Source organism: Colobus angolensis, unplaced genomic scaffold (assembly GCF_000951035.1).
Source record: "Colobus angolensis palliatus isolate OR3802 unplaced genomic scaffold, Cang.pa_1.0 Scaffold14, whole genome shotgun sequence".
NCBI classification, from domain to species: domain Eukaryota; kingdom Metazoa; phylum Chordata; class Mammalia; order Primates; family Cercopithecidae; genus Colobus; species Colobus angolensis.
The window spans coordinates 14,815,213-14,840,397 of NW_012114488.1; the positions used below are offsets into that span (position 1 = coordinate 14,815,213).

General features: G+C 38.6%; 1 protein-coding gene across 6 annotated transcripts in view; it reads left to right on the forward strand.

The window, feature by feature from the left end:
• The window catches only part of PARK2 (parkin RBR E3 ubiquitin protein ligase), a 1,410,476-nt gene that overhangs the window by 963,739 nt on the left and 421,552 nt on the right, over window positions 1-25,185 (forward strand). For all 6 annotated transcript variants that reach the window (XM_011934975.1, XM_011934976.1, XM_011934980.1 and 3 more), the window contains one exon: window positions 8,738-8,874. In XM_011934975.1, the coding sequence (XP_011790365.1) occupies window positions 8,738-8,874 (137 nt within the window). The remainder of the gene's footprint in view (window positions 1-8,737; window positions 8,875-25,185) is intronic.

Genomic DNA, 25,185 nt, shown 5'->3' on the forward strand with positions numbered 1-25,185 from the left:
CAGAAATCACCGGTCTTCTGTGTCGCTCGCGCTGGGAGTTGGAGACTGGAGCTGTTCCTATTCGGCCATCTTGCTCCACCCTCCGGGCATACTTTGTTTCACTCCTAACTCTTTACTCAATTATTTTTATAGCGCCTGTGTTGCAGGCTCTCAACCTCAGCAGGTATATATTGAAGAGAATATGTCTGAAACAGAAAAAGTGGCCGTTACTTGAAACTTTTCTATTTCCTTTCATGATAGTAAATAAAATGAGTTAACCTATCAGTGGGAATATAATTAATTTGATAGAGAACTTTTGAATAAAAAAGTTCTAGGTAGCCACAAGCCAATGCCACAAGATGCACAAAATCAAGTTGTTGCCCAGGAGTGAAAGGGAACGTGCCTGACAGGAGGGTCCGCAGAGTGTGGAGGGCAGACAGCAGCAGAGTCCAACTTGGAAACAAACACTGAGGTTAGAAAGTCTCTTGAATTTAATAATATTTAACACCCCAGACGGGATGTCAACTTACTGGATGAGAATTTAAGAGGAAAAGGGGACTCTTTTAGGAAAGGAGATAGAGAATTTATATTTTCAGAATCCTTTGTGACATATTTACAATATTATTTTATGTAGTATTTTGTTAGAAAACCTTTATAAACAGGAAAAGCCATTTAGTTTGTTCAGCCTCTTCTCATTATATAGACTGGATGCACTGAGTCATGAGCTATCTTGGGAGCCCTTCCTCCAACCCCAGAGACAGGCTAAGTAGTCTCTAAATTCATCCTTATGGTAGTGCTTACCACCACACTATGAATGATTATTTGTCTTCAACTCTATAGACTGTGACCTCCTGAACAGATGCAACATTCTTGTTCACTTTTATAGGATGTGACATGACAGTGTCTGGCATCTAGTGGCTGGTCCACTGTGTTGGCAGAATGGTTGAATAAAAGTGATTCAAAAATATAGACATAAATGAATTTTACCTTGGCTACGTTGTATATGCTGAAATATGGGACTTCTGCAAATAAGCTTACAGAACCAAAGTAAACCCTCTTCCATGCAGCAGAGTGGACTGGATGAAACAGGGAGAACATGAGCAGAGGAGGCAAGAAAAACCAGAAGGGGTAGTTCGTGAGCTGATTCAGGATCTGCCAGTGCCTTAATAGCACTCTGATTCCAAGCAGGCCAATGGACAAATGAACTTATTTCAGGATTTTAGACTTGGCTGCTGGAAGGAATTTTGAAGGTCATTCAACTGTTGAAGCTTATTTTAATTTCTAAAAGTTGAGTCTATCAATTAGTATCTTGGAGCAGGCACCTCTCCAGCGAGGGATTGCTCCCTTGGCTAACTCAAATAATGAACTCCTACGACCCACATGGGCTGAAATGCTCTCTCTGGCATGGTTGTGAGCAGGCACTGTGCTGGTTACTTCTTTGTTAGTAGTGCACTTTGGCAGTTAGTATGTAATTTTGCCAAATATAGATGAAATTAAAATGCATTTGGTCTCTGAGATTTCAGTCATTTGTTTCTTTATTGTTTGTAAGCCATCTCTAACTAAAAGGGGCTTAAAGTGGCAGTCGTTAGGAAGATAAATTCATGTTTTTTAATGGTGTAGCTTTCCTCTTTTAATTACTTTTATCTAATCAAATTCTGTGTTAAATGCCCAGGAGTCATAGTTCTCCATGTGCGGAGTTTTCAGAAAGCTTTGAAAGATTGCTAACTGGGGCATAACTTCCTTGTTACTATTGCACAAACTAAGAACAGTGGAAACAATGTGTGAATTTTCAAGGGTCAAGTGTTAGCTAAATTGCAGGACTTTCTCCCTCAAGTGAGGGAATTTTGTTTTTATTTCCTCAAGGATTTTGCACATAATATTTTTATTTTAACTTGTGCTGGTTTTCATTGCATTTCAGATACTGCTGCTCTTCATACGTATGTAATAACTTTCCTTTTCACTGGGGAGAATGAAGAAACCAGCCACTCCAGATAACTCAGCATTCTCTTTCTCTGCTCTGTGTTTTCACAACTCCATTCTTTTCTCTTGACCTCAGGTGTTTTCTGCATCTTTATGCACTGGAATCCTGACTCTTTTTTCAAATGCCACTATATTCATGAATTCTTTTCTGGTCTTCAACCTATATATGACCTGTTCCTCCTCTGAACCTGAGTTAGTTAGATATTGCTGAATCACAAAGTACCCCATAACTCAGTGGCTGAAGAAAATAATAAACGTTGCCTTTCACAGTTTCAGCAGGTCAGGAATTTGGGAGCAGGTTAGCTGGATAGTTCTTGCTCAGGGTATCTCATGCAGTTATAGTCAAAATGTCAGCCAGGGCTTCAGTCATCCTAGGGGGCCAACTGGCTGCCAAGTAGATACCAGCTGTTGTTAGGAGGCCCCAGTTTCTTCCTACATGGACTTCACCATAGTACTGCTTGAGTGTCCTCCCAACATGGCTGCTCACTTTCCTCAGAGCACGTGATCTGTAAGAGCACAGACAGAGGCTGCGGTGTCTTTTCTGACCTACTGTTGGAAGTCACACATGGTCATTTCTGCACTTTTCCTATTGCACGTGGGTCAATCCACTCAATGTGGAGAGGAACTACAGAGGAGGTGGGGCTCACTGGAGAACATCTTGAAGGCTGCTTACCCCAGAGCGTGAGCATGGCAATATATCCTACCTCTCTAACATCACTTAAAATATTTTGCCCTGTATTACAATTATTTGTTTCCCTCTCCTGCCCACTCTACTGGATTTATATGTCCTTGAGAGCTTACATTTGCTTCCTCATCTTTACATAGCTTGAAATATCTGGCACATTGCTTTCAATATATGTCACATTTCATCCACAGCCTCTCTGTTAATGAGTATAAATGAAGATGTACACATAGGAAAGAATCAGGCAAATGGAGAGAAAGAGAAACAGACAGATTTTGCCAGAGTGTGTGAAGGAGGGCAAATGAGAGAGAACAACAGCAGAGGAAATTGCACATTTTGCTAGATAAACATAAAAGCTCACATGCTATTTTTGTAGATGCTAGAATACTAACTTTATAAGAATTTAAATATTTGGAACACTGTGTAACCATATTCTACTTTTTTAATGTATGTGAATGACTTGCCACATTATTTGTAACTAAAACTCCTTGAATTATGCTTAAATATTCTGCAAAAAAGGGTCACTTTTTATCAAAACAGAGAAATCATTGGTTACAAATAACTGTTTGGCAATGTCAAGGAAAGCATTTATAAGTCTTTCTATATATGATTGAGAACTTTACTTAACCTTTAATTTACTGCTCTTTAACCTGGCCCATTGGGGTAAAATCATCTCTGGATTGATCAATTAACATTTATATGTAGATAATTAGAGCAAAGGGCACACAGGAATGTCAGGAGGAACAAAAGACCCGTGAGAGGATAAGTCCTGGTGGGTCCTGCTCTGAAATGTCACCCATTCTTCTTCTCATTTCCACTCCCAGAGCCACTTGCACATCATAGTCCAGTTCTTAGTAACTCATGTCTAAATTACCAAAATGACCTCAAGTAGTTCTCACTACTTCCAGCTTCATTCCCTCCATACGTTTGTCAGAGCTAAACTTACTGAAACATCATTCCCCTCCCATGTTTGAAAACTCTCTTAGTCCATTCTGGCTGCTATAACAAAATCCCATAAACGGGTGGCTTATAAACAACAGGAATTCATTTCTCACCATTCCGGAGGCTGGGAATTCCTAGATCAAACCACTGGCAGATCCAGTGTCTGGTGAGAGCGCCCCTTCCTGGTTCATAGTTGGTAGCTTCTCACTGTGTCCTCACATGGTGCAACGTGTGTGGGAGCTTTCCAGGTTCTCTTTAACAGGGCACTAATTTTATTCATGAGGGCTCTTCTCTCACAACATTCACTTTCTAAAGACCCCATGTTCTAATACCATCACTTTGGAGATAAGGATTTTAACATATGAATTTTGAGGGGCATGAACATTCAGACCATAGCAGAAACCTTCAGTGAATCCCAGTCTAGAGGCCTTATGCTAGGTGTGTCTCCTAGAGTCAGCCCCGATCCCTGGCCGGAATCAGCTCTGTCCTCAACCCTTTTCATCTTGTCTCCCACCCTTTTCCTGATACATCGTTTTGATCAGCCCACCTGATTGCTCTTCTGTTCCTAGCATACTTGCATGTCTGTGATTCCTTCCTGCTTAGAAACAACATTTCTTTCCAGTGACCAAATATCAATCCTTCCATTTCTTTAAATTCAATTCAGGTTCCCTAATGGATCCATCCTGACTCAATAATCTTCTCTTTTCCTAACTTTTGGGCTCCCCGAGTTTGGGGACTGCAGATACTTCTTTGTAATACTTGTTCCATGAGCATCTTGTGTCTCTCAACCATGCCCTGTGATTGTGTAAACCAAGTATAACTGTAAGGTATTTATCCATTCACTGGGTGCTGTAGTCCACGTGTATTTACTAAGTGCCTACTTGAGTCAAAGTAGATGTACAATAAGAAATTTAGTGAACAACATGTGAATGAGAGCAGAGACATTATAAAAGTATGAGAAACTACAAAAATAGTGACCCATTCATTTGTCCACTAAAATAATCAATAACTCTTGATTACAAAACTGTCAGGTGCTCAACACTGTATTTGGTGAGGCATGGGTCATGAAAGGGTTAAGCAAGTAGGGTCTCTACCACTTCATGAATTTTCATTTAATGTTGATAGCTAAGATAGGAGTATATGAAACACCTTAAACAAAAGTCAGGCGAGTATTGAAGTACATTACGGATGAACTTTTTAATTAAGTATCGAAGAAAGGTAAAGAAAAAGGGAAGAAGCAGTGAGGTGTTAGGCTCCAGAAAAAGTTCCTTGGATGGCCGGGCGCGGTGGCTCAAGCCTGTAATCCCAGCACTTTGGGAGGCCGAGACGGGCGGATCACGAGGTCAGGAGATCGAGACCATCCTGGCTAACACGGTGAAACCCCGTCTCTACTAAAAAATACAAAAAACTAGCCGGGCGCGGTAGCGGGCGCCTGTAGTCCCAGCTACTCGGGAGGCTGAGGCAGGAGAATGGCGCAAACCAGGGAGGTGGAGCTTGCAGTGAGCTGAGATCCGGCCACTGCACTCCGGTCTGGGGGACGGAGCGAGACTCCGCCTCAAAAAAAAAAAAAAAAAAAAAGAAAGTTCCTTGGAGATCTTTAGTCTTGAACTGGACCTAGAACTTTGGGATTTGGCTTTGAATATGAAGGTGAGTATTACCATGAGAATAGATGGCAAAGAGCACGCATCTAGGTGTACAGGAGCTAGAAGAATCCTAGGCTACACAAGGATCTTCCCAACTGGAAGGGATGGACGTGCAGAGAGAACAGGATGGACAGTAGAGGAAGGGCAGTTTATTTTAGGAGGGTGAAATGAAAGGAAGTCTGTGAAGTTCCTAGCAAGCCACCTAACCCAAAGTAAGTGCCCGTAAACACTAGCTTTCCCCCTCCTCTTTGATTTAGCATTTAGGAAGTTAATGATGTAGACCTTCTAGCCATGAAAAGATTTTTACTCCTTTTCTCAGCTGATTAATCTAATAACCTTTTTATTGGTGTCATGTTTATTCCTCACCTAACTTTGCACAACTACAAGGAATATCTTAATAAGAGATGAGCAATCTTAGCTCATAACTATATCAAGAATTCCAGGTGACTGATAATTCTATGTGAAATGCACATATACACTATCTTTATAACATTATCTATGTATGTGTGTGTGTGTATAAAACAGCATGTATATTTTTCTATATCTTCATCTGTACATTTCAGCACATATGTTCATCTATTGATATCTGTATCTATCATTTATCTATATCTGTATATAGGTGTATATCCAAGTTGACTGTTTATAGATAGTAATAGACAATCAGAATTCCTGAATGACTCATTTATCATTTTTGACGCCCTGTAACTTGTACATTTCTTTCTTTTCCGAAGAGGACAAGCAGAAACACACACGACATTCCAGCTTCCCACGTTGCATTCCACACCTGCATCTGGGCAGTGGTGTTTCTTCAAGGGAGTTACATGAGTCTCTGTCCTCACTTCCAGTGCTGACCATGCCTCTATGTGTCAGACCCTAGTCCCTTCACTGCTCACTGTCTGGTAACCCACTGTTACCTGGTGCTCATGTCTCCTATTTTTTATTCAAGGTAGACATTCTCAGTTCAAGGAGGTTGAGGTGGCCTGGTGCAGCTGCGGCTTAGTTTTCAGTAGGACTCTTCCTGTGTCGCTAGGAAGATACAGTTCACTCTGTGGGAACCAGAACTCTGGACCTACTGCGTCTGCAGCTGTCTGTGCTTCACTCCCAGCTGCGGGATGGGTAAGATGGACTGTTTATATTGGAAGGTGTGTACTTCCAGGCCCCCAGATTTGGACCTCTAAACTTTCCCTAATGTCCCTAATGGCTCCTGTCGCTGCACAGGGTTGATTTCACACCACAGCCGCCAACGTAGTGCTTGTTTCTTGTTAATCTCCGAACAGCAGGATGTCATTAATAGAGTAGGACAATGGATGTTCCGTGTATTGTCTAGATGGTACGAGTCATTTGGGATCATATTCAAACTGAAGGAGAAAACTGTAAATGTGTGCTGTTGTCCATCCATGCGAGAGAGAACTCTGCTAACAGGAGTGGAAAAGCCTGCAGAAGCTACACCGACGGCCGCAGACCATGCAGCCGTGACTTTCTGGGCCACTGTGGCAGGGGTTCATGGGCTGACCATTTAGGCTCTATATGTTTTCTTTATGTTTCCTCTACAGGGTCATTTCCAAGCTTTCTTTTTAACTTTGTTATATACAGGCACATTTTCATAAATGTTCTAATATTTTCTCCATGCATTAGTAGCAGATTGGGAGGTCTATAAAGGTTTTAGTCTACCATGTTGCTGAAAGCAAGATAGAGAATATTTTTCACATAACAGCTGTGAGAGAAAAAGGCAAAATACAGCAGCTTCACAGGGTCACAAAGTGAAAAAAGTATGTGTGTGCTTCAGCATGTGTATGCGAGTGACTCTTTGTTTAGAAATAGGAAAGGATTATGAAGGACTTTGGATAGGTTCCAAGAGGGGAAAGGAGAAGCCGTACCTTTAGGTGCACCCTTGCTCAGATTAAGTCGACAGATTACTTACACACCCGTGGCATTAAAATACCAAGGAATTTTATTTTCTTTGTTTGTATTACATATTGCTTTGAAGTAAGTGAGAGCAGAATTTTGAAAATCTTTTAGGTGTTAAGAAATTATCTTTTGGCCGGGCGCGGTGGCTCGAGCCTGTAATCCCAGCACTTTGGGAGGCTGAGATGGGCAGATCATGAGGTCAGGAGATCAAGACCATCCTGGCTAACACGGTGAAACTCCGTCTCTACTAAAAAATACAAAAAACTAGCCGGGCGAGGTGGCGGGCGCTTGTAGTCCCAGCTACTCGGGAGGCTGAGGCAGGAGAATGGCGTAAACCCGGGAGGCAGAGCTTGCAGCGAGCTGAGATCTGGCCCCTGCACTCCAGCCTGGGTGACAGAGCGACACTCTGTCTCAAAAAAAAAAAAAAGAAAGAAATTGTCTTTTATATTATAGGCTTATCTAAATAGACTCCAATAACTTTCTCGCTATTAAAATCACCTTGGGGCTGGTTTCAAATTCATATATTGAGCTTGTCTCCTGTTTGACATAAACTTGTGGGGTTCATTTTCCAGTAAAAATACATGGTTTTTAAGATTTTTTTCTACGAAGTATTTTGAAGGAATAAAAAAAATTTAGGACTTGCATATATTGATTTATTAGTAATCCCATAACCATACTTTGAGAAACTGAATATTTGGATGGTTTCGAGATGACACAATGGACAAAATCTTGCAGTAGAAGAATCCCTGTTGATAACCTTTTATCCCTAAATTCTACTTTTTTATTTGCCAGTAAAATGTGAGAAAATGTTCAACATTTTTACTTTAATGCAATAGTAATTTTTCTATTGATTGTGGAGAAATTCAGGTCCTATTATTATAATATAGTTATAATTAAGTTACCAAGGAATTTTATTTTCTTTGTTTTGTATTATATATTGCTTTAAAATAAGTGGGATAGCAGAATTTTGAAAATCTGTTATTTTACTGTTGAATTTTCTCTAATTATGGTTATGGGATTACTAATAAATCACTATATATGTCCTAAATTCTTGGATTCCGTTAAAATACTTTGTAGAAAAAAAATCTTTAAAATGTTTTAAAGATTTCAATTTTTAAAACATTCATTTGAAATATTACAATGCCTGATACTATGGGAATATCAAAATAAACACAGGACCTACTTTCAAGGAGATCACAGTCTATGAGAAAGGAAAAGATATGAATATTATGATGTAATCATGGATCAATAGAAATATATGCAAACAGATGGGATGATTTGATAGGTTAATTGGGAATTCTGAGTTAGGGAAGACTTCCCAGAAAGAGATTATATTTTAGCTCAGGTTTAATCAAAATATTGATAAACGTGTTAACATAAAAAAATATAAAATTAGGAGAATCAATGTTCTGTGTAGTTCATGGAGTGCCTCCAATTTTTAAGCTGTAGTGTTGTTATACATGAACTTAATGCTTAGCAGCTCCATTCTTTGCACAGAGCACGCTCTACACAACCCTCCAGGATTACAGAAATTGGTCTAAACCACATGCTGCCTTTCCACACTGACAGGTACCAGAGGAAACATCTTCCTTTCTCTCTGCAGGAGCCCCGTCCTGGTTTTCCAGTGCAACTCCCGCCACGTGATTTGCTTAGACTGTTTCCACTTATACTGTGTGACAAGACTCAATGATCGGCAGTTTGTTCATGACCCTCAACTTGGCTACTCCCTGCCTTGTGTGGGTAAGTCTAGCACGTTTTCTCTCCATTTCTAATACTGATGAAGAACAGAAGAAGAGCCGTTGATTTAAAACTGACTTAGATACATGTAAACCCTAGCAGAAGAGTTGAAAATTTAAATTTGATCATTGCTGGATATGAAACATTAATGTTTGGATCACAAAAGATAAAAGTTCTGGGGAATGAAGGAACTGTGTTGAACTGGAAAATGCATAATTTGCATAAAGGCATTGAGACTAAGTTTATCAATATTATTCAGCCAGGGTATACTAAGTTTTTCTGTGATTTAGAGTCATTCTCCATGTTCTAGATTTGTTACCCTAGAGCTAGAGCAGTCTTACCAAATTTTAAAATTGTATGCCTCTGTCACTCAAAATGTTGAACACATACCCAATATATATAAAATAACATATATGAAAAAGAAAGAAGAATGAGACCAACCTGAACTGCTTAATATTTTATCTTTTAACATTACAAAGAACCCTTTACTTGTACTATACCATTATTACATATATACATTTTAATCAAAGTGAAATTCATGTCACCAATTCACCATTTTGAAGTGTACAGTTCAGTGGCATTTAGTGCATTCACAATGTTGCACAGCTACTACCTCTATCCAGCTTCAAAAGTCTTTGAACACCTCCTACCCAAGTAATCACTGCCCTTGACCCCCTGCCCCAGCCCCGGCCACCACCAATCTCTTTCTCCATGGATTTGCCTGTTGTAGATATTTCCTATAAAAGAAATCATACAATAGGTGACCTTTCATGTCTGCCTTATTTCACTTAGCATAACATGTTTGAGGTTTATTCAAGTTGTAAAATGTATGAGTATTTCTTTCCTCTTTATGGCTGAATAATATTCCACCGTGTGGATACTCCGCAATTTTTGCGTCCATTCATCTGCTGATGGGCATTTGTGTTGTTTCCGTCTTTTTGGCTATTATGAATAAACATATATAAGTTTCTGTATGCACATTTGCTTTCGTTTATCTTGGATGTATACCAAGAAGCAGAATTCGAAGTTTAACCTTTAGAAGAACTGGTCACTGTGTTCCACAACTGCCATACCATTTTATATTGCCACCAGCAGAGTAGCGATGTCACAGGTTTCTATTTCTCCACATCCTTGCCATCACTTGTTACTGTTTCTAACTAGTCATCCTAGTAAGGGTAAAGTGGTGTCTTATTGTGGATTTGATTTTCATTTCTCTCATGACTGTGATGTTGATTGTCTTATCATGTGGTTGTTTACTATTCATATATCTTCTTTATGGGAATGTCTGTTCGAGTCCTTTCTTTGCTCATTTTGAAATTGAGTTATGTTTTTGTTGTTGAGTTGTAAGAGTTCTTTATATATTCTGGATACTGGATCCTTATCAGATACAGGATATGCACGTATTTCTCCCATTCTGTAGGTTGTCTTTTCACTTTCTTCATAACCTCCTTTGATGAACAAAAATTTCTAGTTTTGATGAGATGTAATTTATCTGTTTTTGTTGTTGCTAATGTTTTTGGCGTCAAACATAAGACTTCACTGCCATATCTAAGATCATGTCGATTTGCTTCCATATTTTCTGCCAATGGCTTACCTCTAATATTTAGGTCATTGATCTAGTTTGAGGTAATTTGTGTACCTGAAGTAAAGTAAAAGTTCCTATCTCTCTCTATGTATAAATGACTGTGTGTGATTAAATATGTTTCATTAATTCTTCAAAACTTAATTTGAAACTATGGGATACCTTGACTCAGTGGTGAAGTTTTAAGTTCAATTTATTTCAGGACTTAGTTTTGATGTCAATTATAGCTAAAAAACATACCTCGAAATGATAAAAAGATGCAAATGGAATAAATTAATTGCTTTGTTGACTTTGTAAATTATGATACTCATTTTTAAGCATATCTACCAATGCAAGAATTTTTAAAATTAAGATTTGCATAATATATGTTAACATATTAAGGAAAACCTATTGAAAGTTATTGTGCCTTTATTTTTAACAAAAGCATTCAAAATCTAATGAAGTAATTATTTACAGATTGGAAAACTCTGTAATGCTTTTAATGTGACAATTTTGTTTTGGTTAGCTTTCTTCCTTCACAAAGCCACAAACAATGGAAACATTTCTAAACACACATTTTCAAGTCTTCTCTTCATACTCTATCTTTTTAATTATCAGTTCGTTTTGAACTCATTTTCTTTTAATGTGTATCTTTTTATTTTAGAGAATTTCAAACATCCAAATGTAAGGAAAAATACTACAGTGAACCTTCGTGTACCCATTAGTCAGGATTTGTAGTGTATCTAGACGCTCTAGACCTGTCTTGTAATTCTCGCCCAATAACCTGTAACCAGCCATTTTTCTCAGGAGCTCTGGCTCCCTTTAGTAGGAAATAGTATTTAGAAGTCTTGGTGCTTGGAGCGCTCGTTGTCACCATGTTTGTTACTGTTTCTAGGCCTAGGGGAACAAGCTAGGAGACATGTTTTGTTTTGTTTTTTAAGTACAAACTGCAATATTAGTTATACTAACATTTTCAGTTCAAATCCAGTGTTACCAAATTTTCATTGACACGTCACCAATGTTAAAACTGTTTTTTCTTTCACCTTTGGCAAAAATTCTGTTACTGAGTGATACCAACAAAATTACTCATTTGCCTTATTTTGGAATGCACCCACAATAGTATCAGTATTACAATATTAACACCATCACCCAAGTATGATTACTGAAAACAGTGTTCAGATTTTTGCAGTTTGTTTTGTCATTAGAGTATATCCTTATAGGGCTATAAACTCATACAAGTTAGTATAATTATGTCATCAATTGAATACATATTTCTCATTGCTTTTTTTTTAATTTTTAATTTTTTTTTTTTTTTTTTTGAGATGGAGTCTTGCTCTGTTGCCCAGGCTGGAGTGCAGTGGCATGATCTCAGCTCACGGCAACCTTGGCCTCCCGGGTTCAAGTGATTCTCCTGTCTCAGCCTACCAAGTAGCCGGGACTGCAGGTGCATGCCACCATGCCCTGCTGATTTTTGTATTTTTAGTAGAGATGGGGTTTTGCCATGTTAGCCAGGCTGGTCTCTAATTCCTGACCTCAGGTGATCTGCCTGCCTCAGCCTCCCAAAGTGATGGGATTACAGGCGTGAGAGCCACTGTGCCTGGCCTTTCATTGCTTTTAAATTTATTTTGTTTTCATAATATGTGAAATATTTCCATTATTCCAAAGCAAAAGCTACAAAACATGCTATATTCAAAGAAATATACCCTTTAATCTACATTAGCTTTCTCTTCCAAAGGTAAATAATAAATAAATAAATAGATAAATAAATAAATAAATAAAGGTAAATAATATTCCTTTTCTCTCCCAAAGGTAAACCTTTATTAAAAACAATCACCTATTTTAAAAATAAGTAAACATACTATAGACGATATCAGTAATGATATAGATGTGTCACTTTCTTAAGTAAAACGTAGATTATGCACATTTTTCTTCACCTTGCTTTTTTTGCTCTAAGGTATATATGTATTATATTTTAAAGATCACTCCCTAGTCTGTTATAGACATTTTCTTCCATTTAAAAATATATAGCATTATCAAATTCCTTTGTGTAGGTATAGCTTACTTTTTCCTTATTGGCAAATGCTAAGTTTTTATTTTTTTACTCTAACTATTGCTACAACTAATAGACTTGTGTGCACCCACATTTTCATATTGTTGTCAGAGTATTACTGAGATCTGCTCCCTAGAAGAGCGGTTACTGCACCAAAGGGAAAATGTGTATTTATTTTACTGTTTCCAAATTCCCCTCCCAGTAGTGGTGCACTTTCCATACCCACCAGCAATGTCAATTGCAAAGTGCAGCATCAGTCTCTCTACTTCCTCCCCAACAGGAGAGCTGAAAGGCTTTTGCTCTGTTTCCAATTACCTATTTGAGAAATGGTATTCTATGTAGTTGGCTGTATTTTTCTTTTTAATTTTAAACAAAGTTGAGCATCGTTTCATATGTTTAGGATCCTTTGGCGTTTCTTGTTCTCAGTCATGTTGGAAACATCACCTTTTCTTTCAGGGACAGGTTAAATATATTATTTTCAAAAATATTTTCTATATACCACACTGTTGACAGCCCCTTATAGATACAGACAAAGTTATCAAAGTTGGGTCACTTGTAAAGAATGGGCATAAATTAACTTTAATTTTGGTGGTTCTTTGCCATGAGATAACTAACAACCTCCTTGAAAATACTTTTGAGTGGTCAAGCTCTGTGTTGTTAAAATGCATTATATGGATTCTACTATATGTTACTTGTGTTTTAAATACCTTTTAGACTTTTATTTTTAAATTCAATATGCCAATGCCATCCTCAGAATCTTACGCACTCCTGATTTCAACTCCTTGGTTTTAATAGGGAGTGAGGCAGGGGATGAATGGATTGAAAGATGTTGCTTTGCAAAGTTTTTTTGGAATCCTTTTATATATTTTTTGTGAATGTGGCCACCTCATCACTGATTACTTAAATATAATATTCATAGAAATTTTCTTTTATTTTTTAAAATACCACTGGCTATTGAAAATGTATATTCCCTGGCACCTCTTTTCTTTAATGTCTAATAACAACAAGTGCGAAAGTTATATATTTGTGTATTTTGCTGTTTAAAAAAATGAGCTAGTAACCAGACGCTGAGACAGGCTAGAAGCAACTGTACTGTCATTCAACTTGTAGTCAGTCTTCCACACGGCACGGTTCGGTTCCATCCCTGTTTCTTCAGAGCTTCAACCACGTTTTAGTATGTATCTCCGTAAGTACCCACTCATAAGAAAATATAGTTTGGTTTGTCACAAGATTGTTTAGCATGTATTATTTCAGCCTTTTAAAAAAACTGTATATCCAATTATAATGTTTCCCTGTATTATACAAAGAGAAACTTTCAGATGTCATAGATTTTATTTTGTCAAGAACAAACTGGATTTTCTTTAATATTTGCTCAACCAAGACACTCATTTTGTTTATTACTTGCTTAGTTTTTAAATGTCTTGCTAAATATAATGGCTCCCTACTCCCGTTAGCTTCTATCTCGGAGCCTATTTTATAATTTATAATATATTTTAAAACATTGATGTTCACATATGTACCAACGTGGTCAGTGTTGCCGTTTTCTCATTTTCCTCATGTTTGGATTATTAGTTCTATCTTTAATTAATAGTTTCTTTGAAGGATTATTTTTAAGTCACTTATCTGCTTTAATAGGGTTAATTTAATTAACATGAGGTAAGTTATTTATTACTCTTTTAGCCAAGCACAGATGACCTTCTGCTGAAAGGTAACTGACAAGAGAGGGCTCCACTTTCCAATGATGGTTGTGGGACTCCCTGTTCCCTTGGGATAACCCCTTTGCAGTACATGACATATGATCATCCAATATGTAGACTAGGGTATGAGATGGTACACATATCATTCTATGCATTAAGTCTTCGTGAAGGTCAGTTCTTTTCATATTTTGCATAATACCTCTGTAAGTCCTAATATTACCCCCATAAACCAGTGAACCATTTTGCACAAATCCTGGGTTATATACGGCACCTCAGAAAACCCTAGTTCAAATTCTGGCTCTGAATCTTGCCATATACATAATATAGGGCAAGATTCTTCACCTTAGTGTGACTTGATTTCATCTTAGGTAAAAGGGGGATAATATAATAGCATCATTTTATGTGGACACATTAAAATAATGCCTTATGAAGTACTTTTAGGGTACATGCTGAAGACAGTAAGCACGCAGTGTATAGTGGCTTTTGTTATTTTGGTTGTGATTTAAGCATGTACTCCCGTAAACATGTACATATTGTGTTTGTGTCTATGTCTACATGTATGTGTATATTTTCAGAGAAATGTGCATTTGGACATTCTTTAGTTGTAGATTGGGATTTCCTATAACTCAATGCATAAATCAGCCAATTACCCATCTATCTGATGATCTCTCTTCTTGGTTTATTTGGCTTTGCCTTGATTCATGGAGCATAGAACAAGACACATAAAATAAAATGATAATAAAATAGAAATAGAAAATCAAAGCTTATAGTCTGGGCACGGTGGCTCATGCCTGTAATCCCAACACTTTGGGAGAACGAGGCAGGCAGATCACTTGATGCTAGGCACGAGACCAGCCTGGCCAATATGATGAAACCCTGTCTCTACTAAAAACACAAAAAATAGCTGGGTGTGGTGGTGCATGACTATAATCTCAGCTACTAGGGAGGCTGAGACACGCAAATCACTTGAACCCAGGTGGTAGAGGCTGCAGTGAGCCACGATCATACCACTGCACTCCAGCCCAGGTGACAGAGCAAGATTCTGTCTCAAAAAAAAAAAAGAAAAAAGAAAGAAAGAAAGAAAGAAATCAAAAGTTTATCAAACTGTAAATCAAAACAGATGATCAGGAACAAGAGCTGATGGAATCCATATTACTCCCAGGGCACCGCTTTCTTCTATGGTGGGGCGAAAGCTTTTATCAATGTCCATGAGTCTTGTAAATAATCTATATTGTCCAGGCGCAGCGGCACACGCCTGTAATCCCAGCACTTTGGGAGGTCAAAGCGGGCAAATCACCTGAGGTCAGGAGCTTGAGACCAGCCTGGCCACCATCTCCACTAAAAATACAAAAATTAGCCAGGCGTGGTGGCGGGTGCCTGTAATCCCAGCTACTTGGGGGACTGAGGCAGGAAAATCACTTGAACCCGAGAGGTGGAGGCTGCAGGGAGCCGAGATTGTGCTTCTGCACTCCAGCCGGGGCAACAGAACAAGACTCCGTCTTAATTAATTAATTAATTAATTAACATATATTAATAATATGTATGGAAAACAGAAATGACAGTTAATTCTGTAAAGAAACAAAGAATGTGTTGAAATTATGGAAGCTGGACTGCCACAGGAAGCCTTCAGAGTCCACGCCTGATTCTGTCTGTGGTCAGATGCAGCACAGCACCTGACAACAGGATGGGCACTTTGGGCACGTTGCTGATCATGCACTCCCGATGCTGTGGAATGTCTCTCTGGAGGTTCCTGGCTGATCTCCTCAGCAATTCTAATTGTATAAAATGACTGGACCTCCAGAGTCAGACCCCAGTGTTGTCTTTGGCATATAGAATCTCGGGAGTGGCCCTTGCTGATTTCTCTGAAGAGCAGTCCATTGATCTCTCCACCATCCCAGTTTAAAATGCCTGTGCGAATTGTTTTGAGCCCCCGTGGGGACTACTGGCTATTTTTGGATTGTAATTCCTCCCATAAAATTAAAGCAAGATTTATTTATGCAATGAAAGGACATTTTATCCCTAAAGCCATCGGTTCCTTTAAATGATAGTTTCTATCTAATCAGAAAAGATGGATTACTCTGGTACTGAAATCCACAGATCCAATCCACTCCTTGATTTTCCTGAACTTAGGGGTGTGAATGAAGCTGCAAGTGGGGTAGATTCATTGGTAAATATGTTTTTTGAATGTGTGTTTCTATCTTGGTGTGGTCCAAAGGACTTTGATCCCCACAAATTAGAATGACTCATCCCGCTGGGGTAGCATGGTCACCACTCAACCCGTGGGAAGAAGCAGCTGTTCTATGCATGGCACTGTTCCTGGCTCTTCCGTGCTATGCTGTAAATGCAACTATAGCCCTTACCTCTTCTCCACCCTGCCCCCAACCCATACAAATGGCACTTTCCCCCAAATTCATTATTTAGTGTCTCCTTGGCCTAGGAAATCATGTAATAGAACTTGAATACTGACATTGTAAGAGCATATTAATTTTTAAAACCCTGAGATCAGTTTTCTGGAACTGTTAAATATATTTATATATAGAGAGAGAGAGAGTTAAGAAACTATTTTCCAAATTACACTGGTCTCATGCACCAAATGTCTTGTTAACAGTGTCTGTATATATTCATTTCTAGATAACTATCTAATACCTCTTACTATCAAGATGTATGTAATAAGATGTTCTTTTTTGTTTCCATCATCTAGTTTTTTGTGTCTCTTTCAAACTTCTCAAGCGAAACACCTTCAAAGCTCAGTTTTGGACATATACATTCTTGAAGGTAGGGCCAGGCAACAATGAGCCAATCTTTTTCATTGACAAAATTATGATGATGAATAATTAAAACTGGCTTAAAATACCATCCAGGTAAAAACCCTGCTCTTCTAGTGTGAACTCATTATTTGACCAGATATTGTGTTATACTTTCTAAGGGTAGGATATGAAATTCTATTTCCCTAAGATTCAAAACTGAGTAATGATTAGCGAATGCTTTCTATAAATATGGTGCCATTCTTGGTGCTTACTCATAAACATCTGTTGAATCTCCACAAAGCCCTGTTGGGATGGATGTTATTATTCTTCTCCCTTTTATAAATGAAGGAATGGAACCTCAGAAGTTCATTAAATTGCATATGCTGGTGTACAAAGCCAGAGTTATGGCTCTAGCACCTGTGTTCCTAATCACTGTGTGAATAGATAAGCCTGCATCAACAGTTAAACTAACATACCTTTGAAAGTTCTATGAGAAGAAGGCCAAGAAAAGAATATTTCTAATTTATTAGCACTATTTCATATTTAAAACAACTATACGGTAGAAATTATTATTTTTATTCTTACAGAGGAAGAAGTAAAGCCTTGATATGACTAAGCAACCAGGATCACAGAGTTAGGAGGAGGAAAGCTGAGAGTTCAACCCAGATACGGTTGGCTCCAGAGCTCCGTGTTCTTGCTTCCCTACTGCCCTGCTTCTCCCTAGGCTGTGGTCTTCAACCCCATATATGCTTTTCAGTCACATGGAAGTTTTTAAAGATCCCAATGCCGAGGCCATGCCTCAGACCAATTAAATGCTAACCTTTTAGGTTAGGCATCAGGGTTTGTTAAAGTTCTCAGGTTTAAATATTTGAGAACTACTGCAGGGGTGAGCATTCTGTAAGCAACAAGGTATTTTCAATGGGAGTCTGTAGCATTTGTAAATGCAAAAATACTCCCTCTGCCCATGTCTAGTTCATCTGTAAGTGATTTGACTTGCTAGCTAGCATGGATTTGTCAATACATTTTGATGAACTTGAAAATAAGATTGACAAACATAGCCAAAACAGCCTATTTCCAGAACCTCTGACAAACTCTTACCTAAAGATATGGGCTTTGGTAAAAACTTTATAATTATCCTGAAAGGTCTGCTGTCTTTTTGCTCTACCGGCTTTTACTCATAGTCTATGCTCGGAATTATTTTCAAATGACAAAGCACCCTCTGCATCTCCTTTTAAAACTGAGTAGCACCCACACAACTTTCTGGAGCTTCATGTATTTAGGTGGATTTGTTGAGAGTGCTGCTGTAGAATGATGGGTACTATGCAAAATGCACTTACTACTTGTCCTTTGTAAGCCCTGGCAGCACAGATTTTTCTGTAGCTCTAAGGGGCTGAGGAAGTAGTTTCCCCCCTTCCCTGTGACATGCCATGGGTCTCACCATTAGTACCATTCAAGTCCGTCCGTTTTTTTGTTTTTGCCTTTTGTTTTTTGTTTTTACTATTGTGCTCCCAGGTCACTCTTCCTGTAATTCCAGCTTTTACCCAACTTAGAATGCAATTCCCTTTCCATCTCATACGTCAGCTCACCAACTAGAATCCGTTATGCCTCTTGGTTGTTGTCAGTCATAGCGCAGTATGTGACAGATCGTTCTGATCGTTTTTAGATACAGAGATATTCTTGATGCCTAGGGAGTCAAGGAACCTGGGTTGCAGACACCTATTTAGGGAGCAAAACATCAAATATAATACAAAGGACTATTTTTTGGCTTTTGAACATTGCTCTCCTAAATATAAATAATCATGTCAGTATAACTCCTAAAACACATTGGAAAACTAGGGAAATATATTAAAAGATAAATTACAAAGGGATATATGCAAATAGACAACACACATGTTAAAAATTCAACACAATTAGTTGCTACAGAATTGCTAACATAGGCTGACTACCGTGGCTTAAGCCGGTAATCCTAGCACTTTGGGAGGACTACATGAATCACTTAAGCCCAGGAATTTGAGGCTAGCCTGGTGCAACATAGGGAGACCCCTTTTCTACAAAAAATTAAAAAGTTAGGTCAATGTGTTGGGGCACATCTGCAGTCTCAGCTATTTGGGAAGCTGAGGTGGGAGGATTGCTTGAGCTCGGGAGGCTGAGGCTGCAGCGAGCCATGATTATGCCATTGCACTCCAGCCTGAGTGACTGAGACCCTGTCTTAAAAAAAAAAAAAAAAAGAATTGTTAACATAAAATATAAAATGATGGACACACATTCAAAAGAGGTAAGAATATAAATTCATATATTTCGAAAAAGCAATTTGGCAATCCATATTATAAGCTTTAAAATATTAACAAACTACCCAGAGCCTACCCACACACAGTCTCCATGTATCTGCCTGTTTGCCTGCCTCGCTGAAATAGACAGCCCGTTCTCTTTCTAGCTCCTGGACCTTGTGTAATTATAATTGCCACTGTGAAAACGGTGGCACCAGGATTGAATCCCCATTGACACGAACTGCTGATGTGCTTGCAGTCCAAGTTCAAAGTTCCTCCTGCCTCCAAATTAATTGAAATTAAATCAGATTTCCTAAGCTTCTGAGTTTAAACTCCTTTCTGTTTAATTTTTGGGAATGATTTAGCAATTTTGACAGTTTTCCTTTGATCTGGATGCATGAGGTAGTGTAAAGTCAGGGTAATAGTCTAACTTCTCTAACCAAAGCAACACTGGAATCGCAGTGGCTGAACAGGGTCAAGGTTGATTTCCCCTCATGCCACGGTCCAGTGTGGGTTGGCCGAGGGGCCTCTGATCACTCCATTATTCAGGGACCCAGGCCCCAACTCCTGCCATCCTGTGGGTCTGTCACCCACAGCAGCCCCTGTGTCTCGGCTGGATCCTCTTCATGGGGCCAGCAGGCGGAGGAAGAGCAAGCAGCACACCACACTGGAGGGTCAGGTTTAGATCCCAGGCCTGCACATGGAGCATGTCACTATTTCCACGTTCCTTGTACCAGAACTCAGCCACATGGCCCTGCCTAGCCACGCCGTATGTGTTTGTGTGTTCAGGGAGTAGAAGGGATGGGGTAGGAAACAGGGTCTGCCCCTCTGCCAAGGAGAAAAAGCAAACAGGCTGTCAACACACAGCAGTCTCTCACGCTGGTGGAGAGGAGGATGAAACATAAAATTTATTGAATGGCTTCTCAGCTTTCCTCTTCCTGCTTGCAACAGGAACAACACTCAATCAAGTGACTTCATTATAAGGAGTGACTGGTACATGGACAAGGACCAGAAAAAGAGCTGTAGGACAAACTTGATGGTGTTGCAGAGCTCATTCTAGCTGGATCAACAAGGCACTGTCTGTTCGGTCATCTGTTTGGCCTGAGAATTCTACTGCAGAGAAGACAAGAGAATTTTGTGTTTGCTTGATGCACGCGTGTGTCTTTAGTGGATTACGGATGAAGTAATTCTGTCCGTCCGTTTGAAACAGCACCAGCAGCATCACTCCCTTCCTCTCTGGGAGGAACACCAAGAGATCTTTGCTCAATTCTTACTTTCCTTGAATTTCTACTCTCCAAACTAACGACTTTCTTTCCTCCTCCTCCTCCTCCTCCTCCTCCTCTTCTCCTCCTCCTCCTCCTCCTCTTCCTCCTCCTTCTTCTTCTTCTGCATCTTGTTAAGTGGTTAAAGATAACATTTAAAAATAAGATGAGAATGTTCTGAATAGCAGAGAGGATAAAAACAATTTTTTCCACCCATTTCTGCCAAAAACTCTTAAAAGGCACATTCTACCTCTGTTTTATGAGGGCAAACACAATTTTTAAGTATAAATTTATTACTTATTCAAAGAGATGTGGAAAGATGTCTGTCAGTGCTTAAGATCGCTACAAAAGTTGCTCAAAACAGCTGTCTTTAGGATTTCTTCTTTTTAGTGTGTGTTTGTGTGGTGTGTATGTGTGGATAGATAAATGGATAGATTAATGGATGGGTTGATTGACTGATAATAGATAGATAGATGAATGATAGATAGATGATAGATAGATAGATAGATGATAGATAGATAGATAGATAGATGATAGATAGATAGATAGATAGATGATAGATAGATAGATAGATGATAGATAGATAGATAGATAGATAGATGATAGATAGATGATAGATGATAGATAGATAGATAGATAGATAGATAGATAGATAGATAGATAGATAGATAAACAGATAGTAGAATGACCTGAATTCTTTTCCCCTGCCTCGTCAGCAGCTGGCGCAATTTTTGAATGTATGCATTCTGCATTATCAGCAGAGTGGGCACCTCCTGAGACTGGGAGGATTCTTAACAGTAGTCAATGAAATACTAATTGACCTTTAAATATATCATTTTAAATGGTTTGATGTATTCTTAAATTTAATATGAGCCATACTTTGCATACACAAGAGTGCTTATAGCACTTGTATAGTTGTAGATTTGCATAGTTATAGAAAACCTCTGTAACCAGCACTTGGATCAGACAATGTGAGCCAGCAGCCCAGAAGCTTCTGTGCGACCTCCTCCAGAACCACCTCCTCTGCCTATCTAGATATAACTACCATCTGATCTTAATAATTATCATTCCCTGCTTTTCTTTATAGCACTACCACCTATATATACATCCCTAAATAATACACATATTTGCCTGCTTTTAACTTTCAAACTAGTGCTTGAAAGATTTTGCCACATGTCCCTCTCCAGAACCATCTAAATTCCAGTGATACTCCTAGTCCTGAACCTCTGAATATATGTGCAAATTATTCCATTCAAGGTTTTTTCATTCTTATTTTTGTTATATATATTCTATTAATTACGCTAGATCATGGCCGTCTTCCTCACTGGGTTGAGGGATGTGTGTTATTGGGTGTGAAAATAGTTTGTTATCTTTTTCATTGGATACATTTTGAGCTTACAATCAGAGATTAAAAAGCAAACTGGACTAGTGACCGGGAAGAATTGTTTGGATGGCAAGATCAGTTTATTGCACTTTGGTGAGAGTGAGTCTTGTATTTGTTTGATGAATTGTAAAAAGCAGAGCTCACTACCTGTGTTAAATATCCTCCATCATCAGTCAGAGTTGTATCCAACACCCTCAACTGCTTCACATTTGGTGTTTTGGGTTCCACATCAGCGAGCCCCATGGCCTATATCAGAACACGTCAATTGCTGAGAATCACCTAAACGAAGCTGACTTACAGCAGCCAGAGAGCCGCTCGGCAATGTGCAACGTTAGAGACACATTGAGCAACACAGTCTGTGATCTCTGCAGTGTCACAGGAAATGAGATGCCTGCTAGATCTTCCTGAGCTACAGATTTTTGCAACTAGTCAGAACTTGATTCCAGAAGAAAGCAGGGCCATGTGGGTCAAGAAAAATTTAAGTGTATTTGAGGCTGAAATCCCTTTGGATTTTAAATATATTCTTCCTGGTTCAGACAGGTTAAAAAAAAATACTGTTCTAGCTGTAGATTCCGTTCCTTCATCACTACCGCCATCATCACCACCCACAGGCGTCTATTCAGAGCCTGGTGTTGCTGCATTCAATACTGTATGTTACTTTGGCCACTTACATACAAACACACATACACACACACACACACACACACACACATATTCGGTAACTGTGATAAAACTTTATTCTTCCTCCCTGTGTGATGTCTTGTGTTAATGAGACTTCATGCATAGAAATTTCTATGAGCTAGTGACCTCCAACTATCTTTGAAATAATTAATAATGTGCTCAGAAGGGTTGATTTACATATTTATGAGGGTTTATACTGTTTGGCTCCAAAGCAGGAGACTGAGAGAATTTAATGTTTTAAATGCATACCAAGTTAGCAAGAGGAGGAGTGGTTTCATATTCTAATGTCAAGATGAACATAAATATCTAATACCCAAACCAAGTAATTGTATTATTTATTTCCAGTAAAGTCTGAATGCCCTCCAGGTGATCTCACATATTCTATCACTGATTCTACTCAAGTGTTTGGAAAAAATAATATTTCTTATATTTTCTGCTTTTTGAACCATTACTAGACATCACCAGTCTTGGAATTACATATTTATAGAGGGAAGCACTGTATGAAAGGCAGTGGAAAAACACAAGGAAGGAGGAATAAGAACAGCCTTCAAAGAAGTAATCTTATTTACTTCTTCGGCATCATTCCTAACCCCTCCCCAAGCTGCTACCTGTGACAGCTCTTTCTTTAGTAACAGTAAAGCCAACCATGTAATTAGTGGCTCACACACAACTGCAGCGTAATTCTTGCCTGGGGTGGGCATTTCAGGTGGATGGTGGTTGCCTTCTGAGGGCTATTTGTATCTTTCACCTTTATTATCCCACTGGGCCTCGTCCATATCTCCATGGTCAAGCTCAGTCCCCACATCCAAGATCCAGCTGGCAGAGGGGAATGAAATTATAAACTAGGCATGCATCTTGCATATAATCCCAGCCCAGAAATAGCACACACCCCTAAGATCCTTAAACTAGGCCTTAGTCATTTGGCCACACATACCTTCGAGGAAGCCTCAGTAATGGACCCTGAGTAGAGGCCTAGGAAACAGAGAAAAGAGGAACTTAGGCAGACATCTGGCAGTCTCTGTCAAAAAGATATTCCTCTAGGGGTACTGGGAGCTCAGCTTCCAAGCAGTAGCCTTGGTTATGTTCATGCTTCAGGAACCTTGGGCAAAGTGAGGACCCTGTAATCAGACGGTGCCAATTCAATGACCAGCCCACTCAACTGGATGTTGAGCTGACTTCCTCATTTTAAAATGAAGGGAATTCTGAACTCAGAAGTCATTAAATCAGATGGTATATAAAAATGACTGACACAGTACCTGGTACCAACTTACCAGCAATCCTATACACCAGTTTCAGAATGCATTCTAGAAACGCGTGACTCACGCGGGAAACCTGAAGTTACGATGTAGGTTTAATTGAAGTCGTATAGCTGAAAAGTAAAAATCTTATTTTCTTTTTGACAGTTTCTACATTAATACTTTGATATGGGAATAATTGATTCCTTTGAATCAGGCATTAACATTATAAGAAAAGTAAAATGTTCCACAAATATGTGCTTGTAAAAACAAATAGCTTGGAAAGTTATTGATAGTTCTTTGTAAAATTCTTATATTAGATTTATTTCACAAAACCAGAGTTTCTAAACTAGTCTTTTCTAGAAAGAGGTATATGAAGGAGGATAAATAGCTGCATTACTGAGGCTACCATTCTGTATTATTTTTCTCTTCTTACTGATAGCATTGGTAGGCTGCTTTAACTGGGTTGTTAGTATAACTTCTAAGTCCTTTCCAGAAAATTCTGTATTCTAAATAGGCTGCAGATGAGTAATGAGTAAAACTCATTTATGTGCTTGTGGACTATAATCAAGTGTAATATTAAACAAATATATAGTCTGAAATTGGAGTCACAGCATTCTAATTGAATTGGGAGGTACACTAAAAGAAGTGGACTCCAGACTATGATTCATTGGCGTACAGAAAGAAAACTAAAATTTCCGTGTTTGATTTACTTTTTGTATCTTCTTTTGAATTTTTTTTTGTTTTTCTATCTTTTGTTTTCCATATGTTTAAATGTATATAAAATAGGAGCAGTATTTCCATTGAATCAATATTGGTACTCATAATCAATTCTTTATTTTTACTAATAGGGATTCTCCACCAAAATTTTGGAGAGCACTGATCTAGACCAGTAGATTTCATACTTACTTGTCTGCTACCCATGGAAAGAGATACATTTTACATCAAGAGGTATAAACACATAAAATATACACATGCATGTAATTGAAAAACCTTTCACCAAATAATACTTTCCTACTATATGTGATGCACAGATATTTTCAGTTTTAATCTATTTCAGATGCATTCAAACCATCCCAAACACGTAAAAATTAACCCTGTCTTGAAGGACTTTCAGGAGGAATACCCTAACTTTCCTTGGGAGCCCACTTCGTGTTTAGTCATTTCAAATATCAGAACCTCTTGTTTCTGATTTTTAAACATAACTCATGTCTTACACTGCAGGAAAAAAACTTAGTTAGACTAGATTTGAACAAAGTAGCAAAAATGAAGTCATGCATTCATTTTTCTAAACCAGTCAGTTTTAAAATTCAGGAAAACATAAATGATACATCTTAACAGAAAGCACATTTCAGATACACATTTCATTTTCAGGAATGCCTTCACTAAAGCCAGGTAACATGGATACTCTAGGGATACCAGAGTATCCA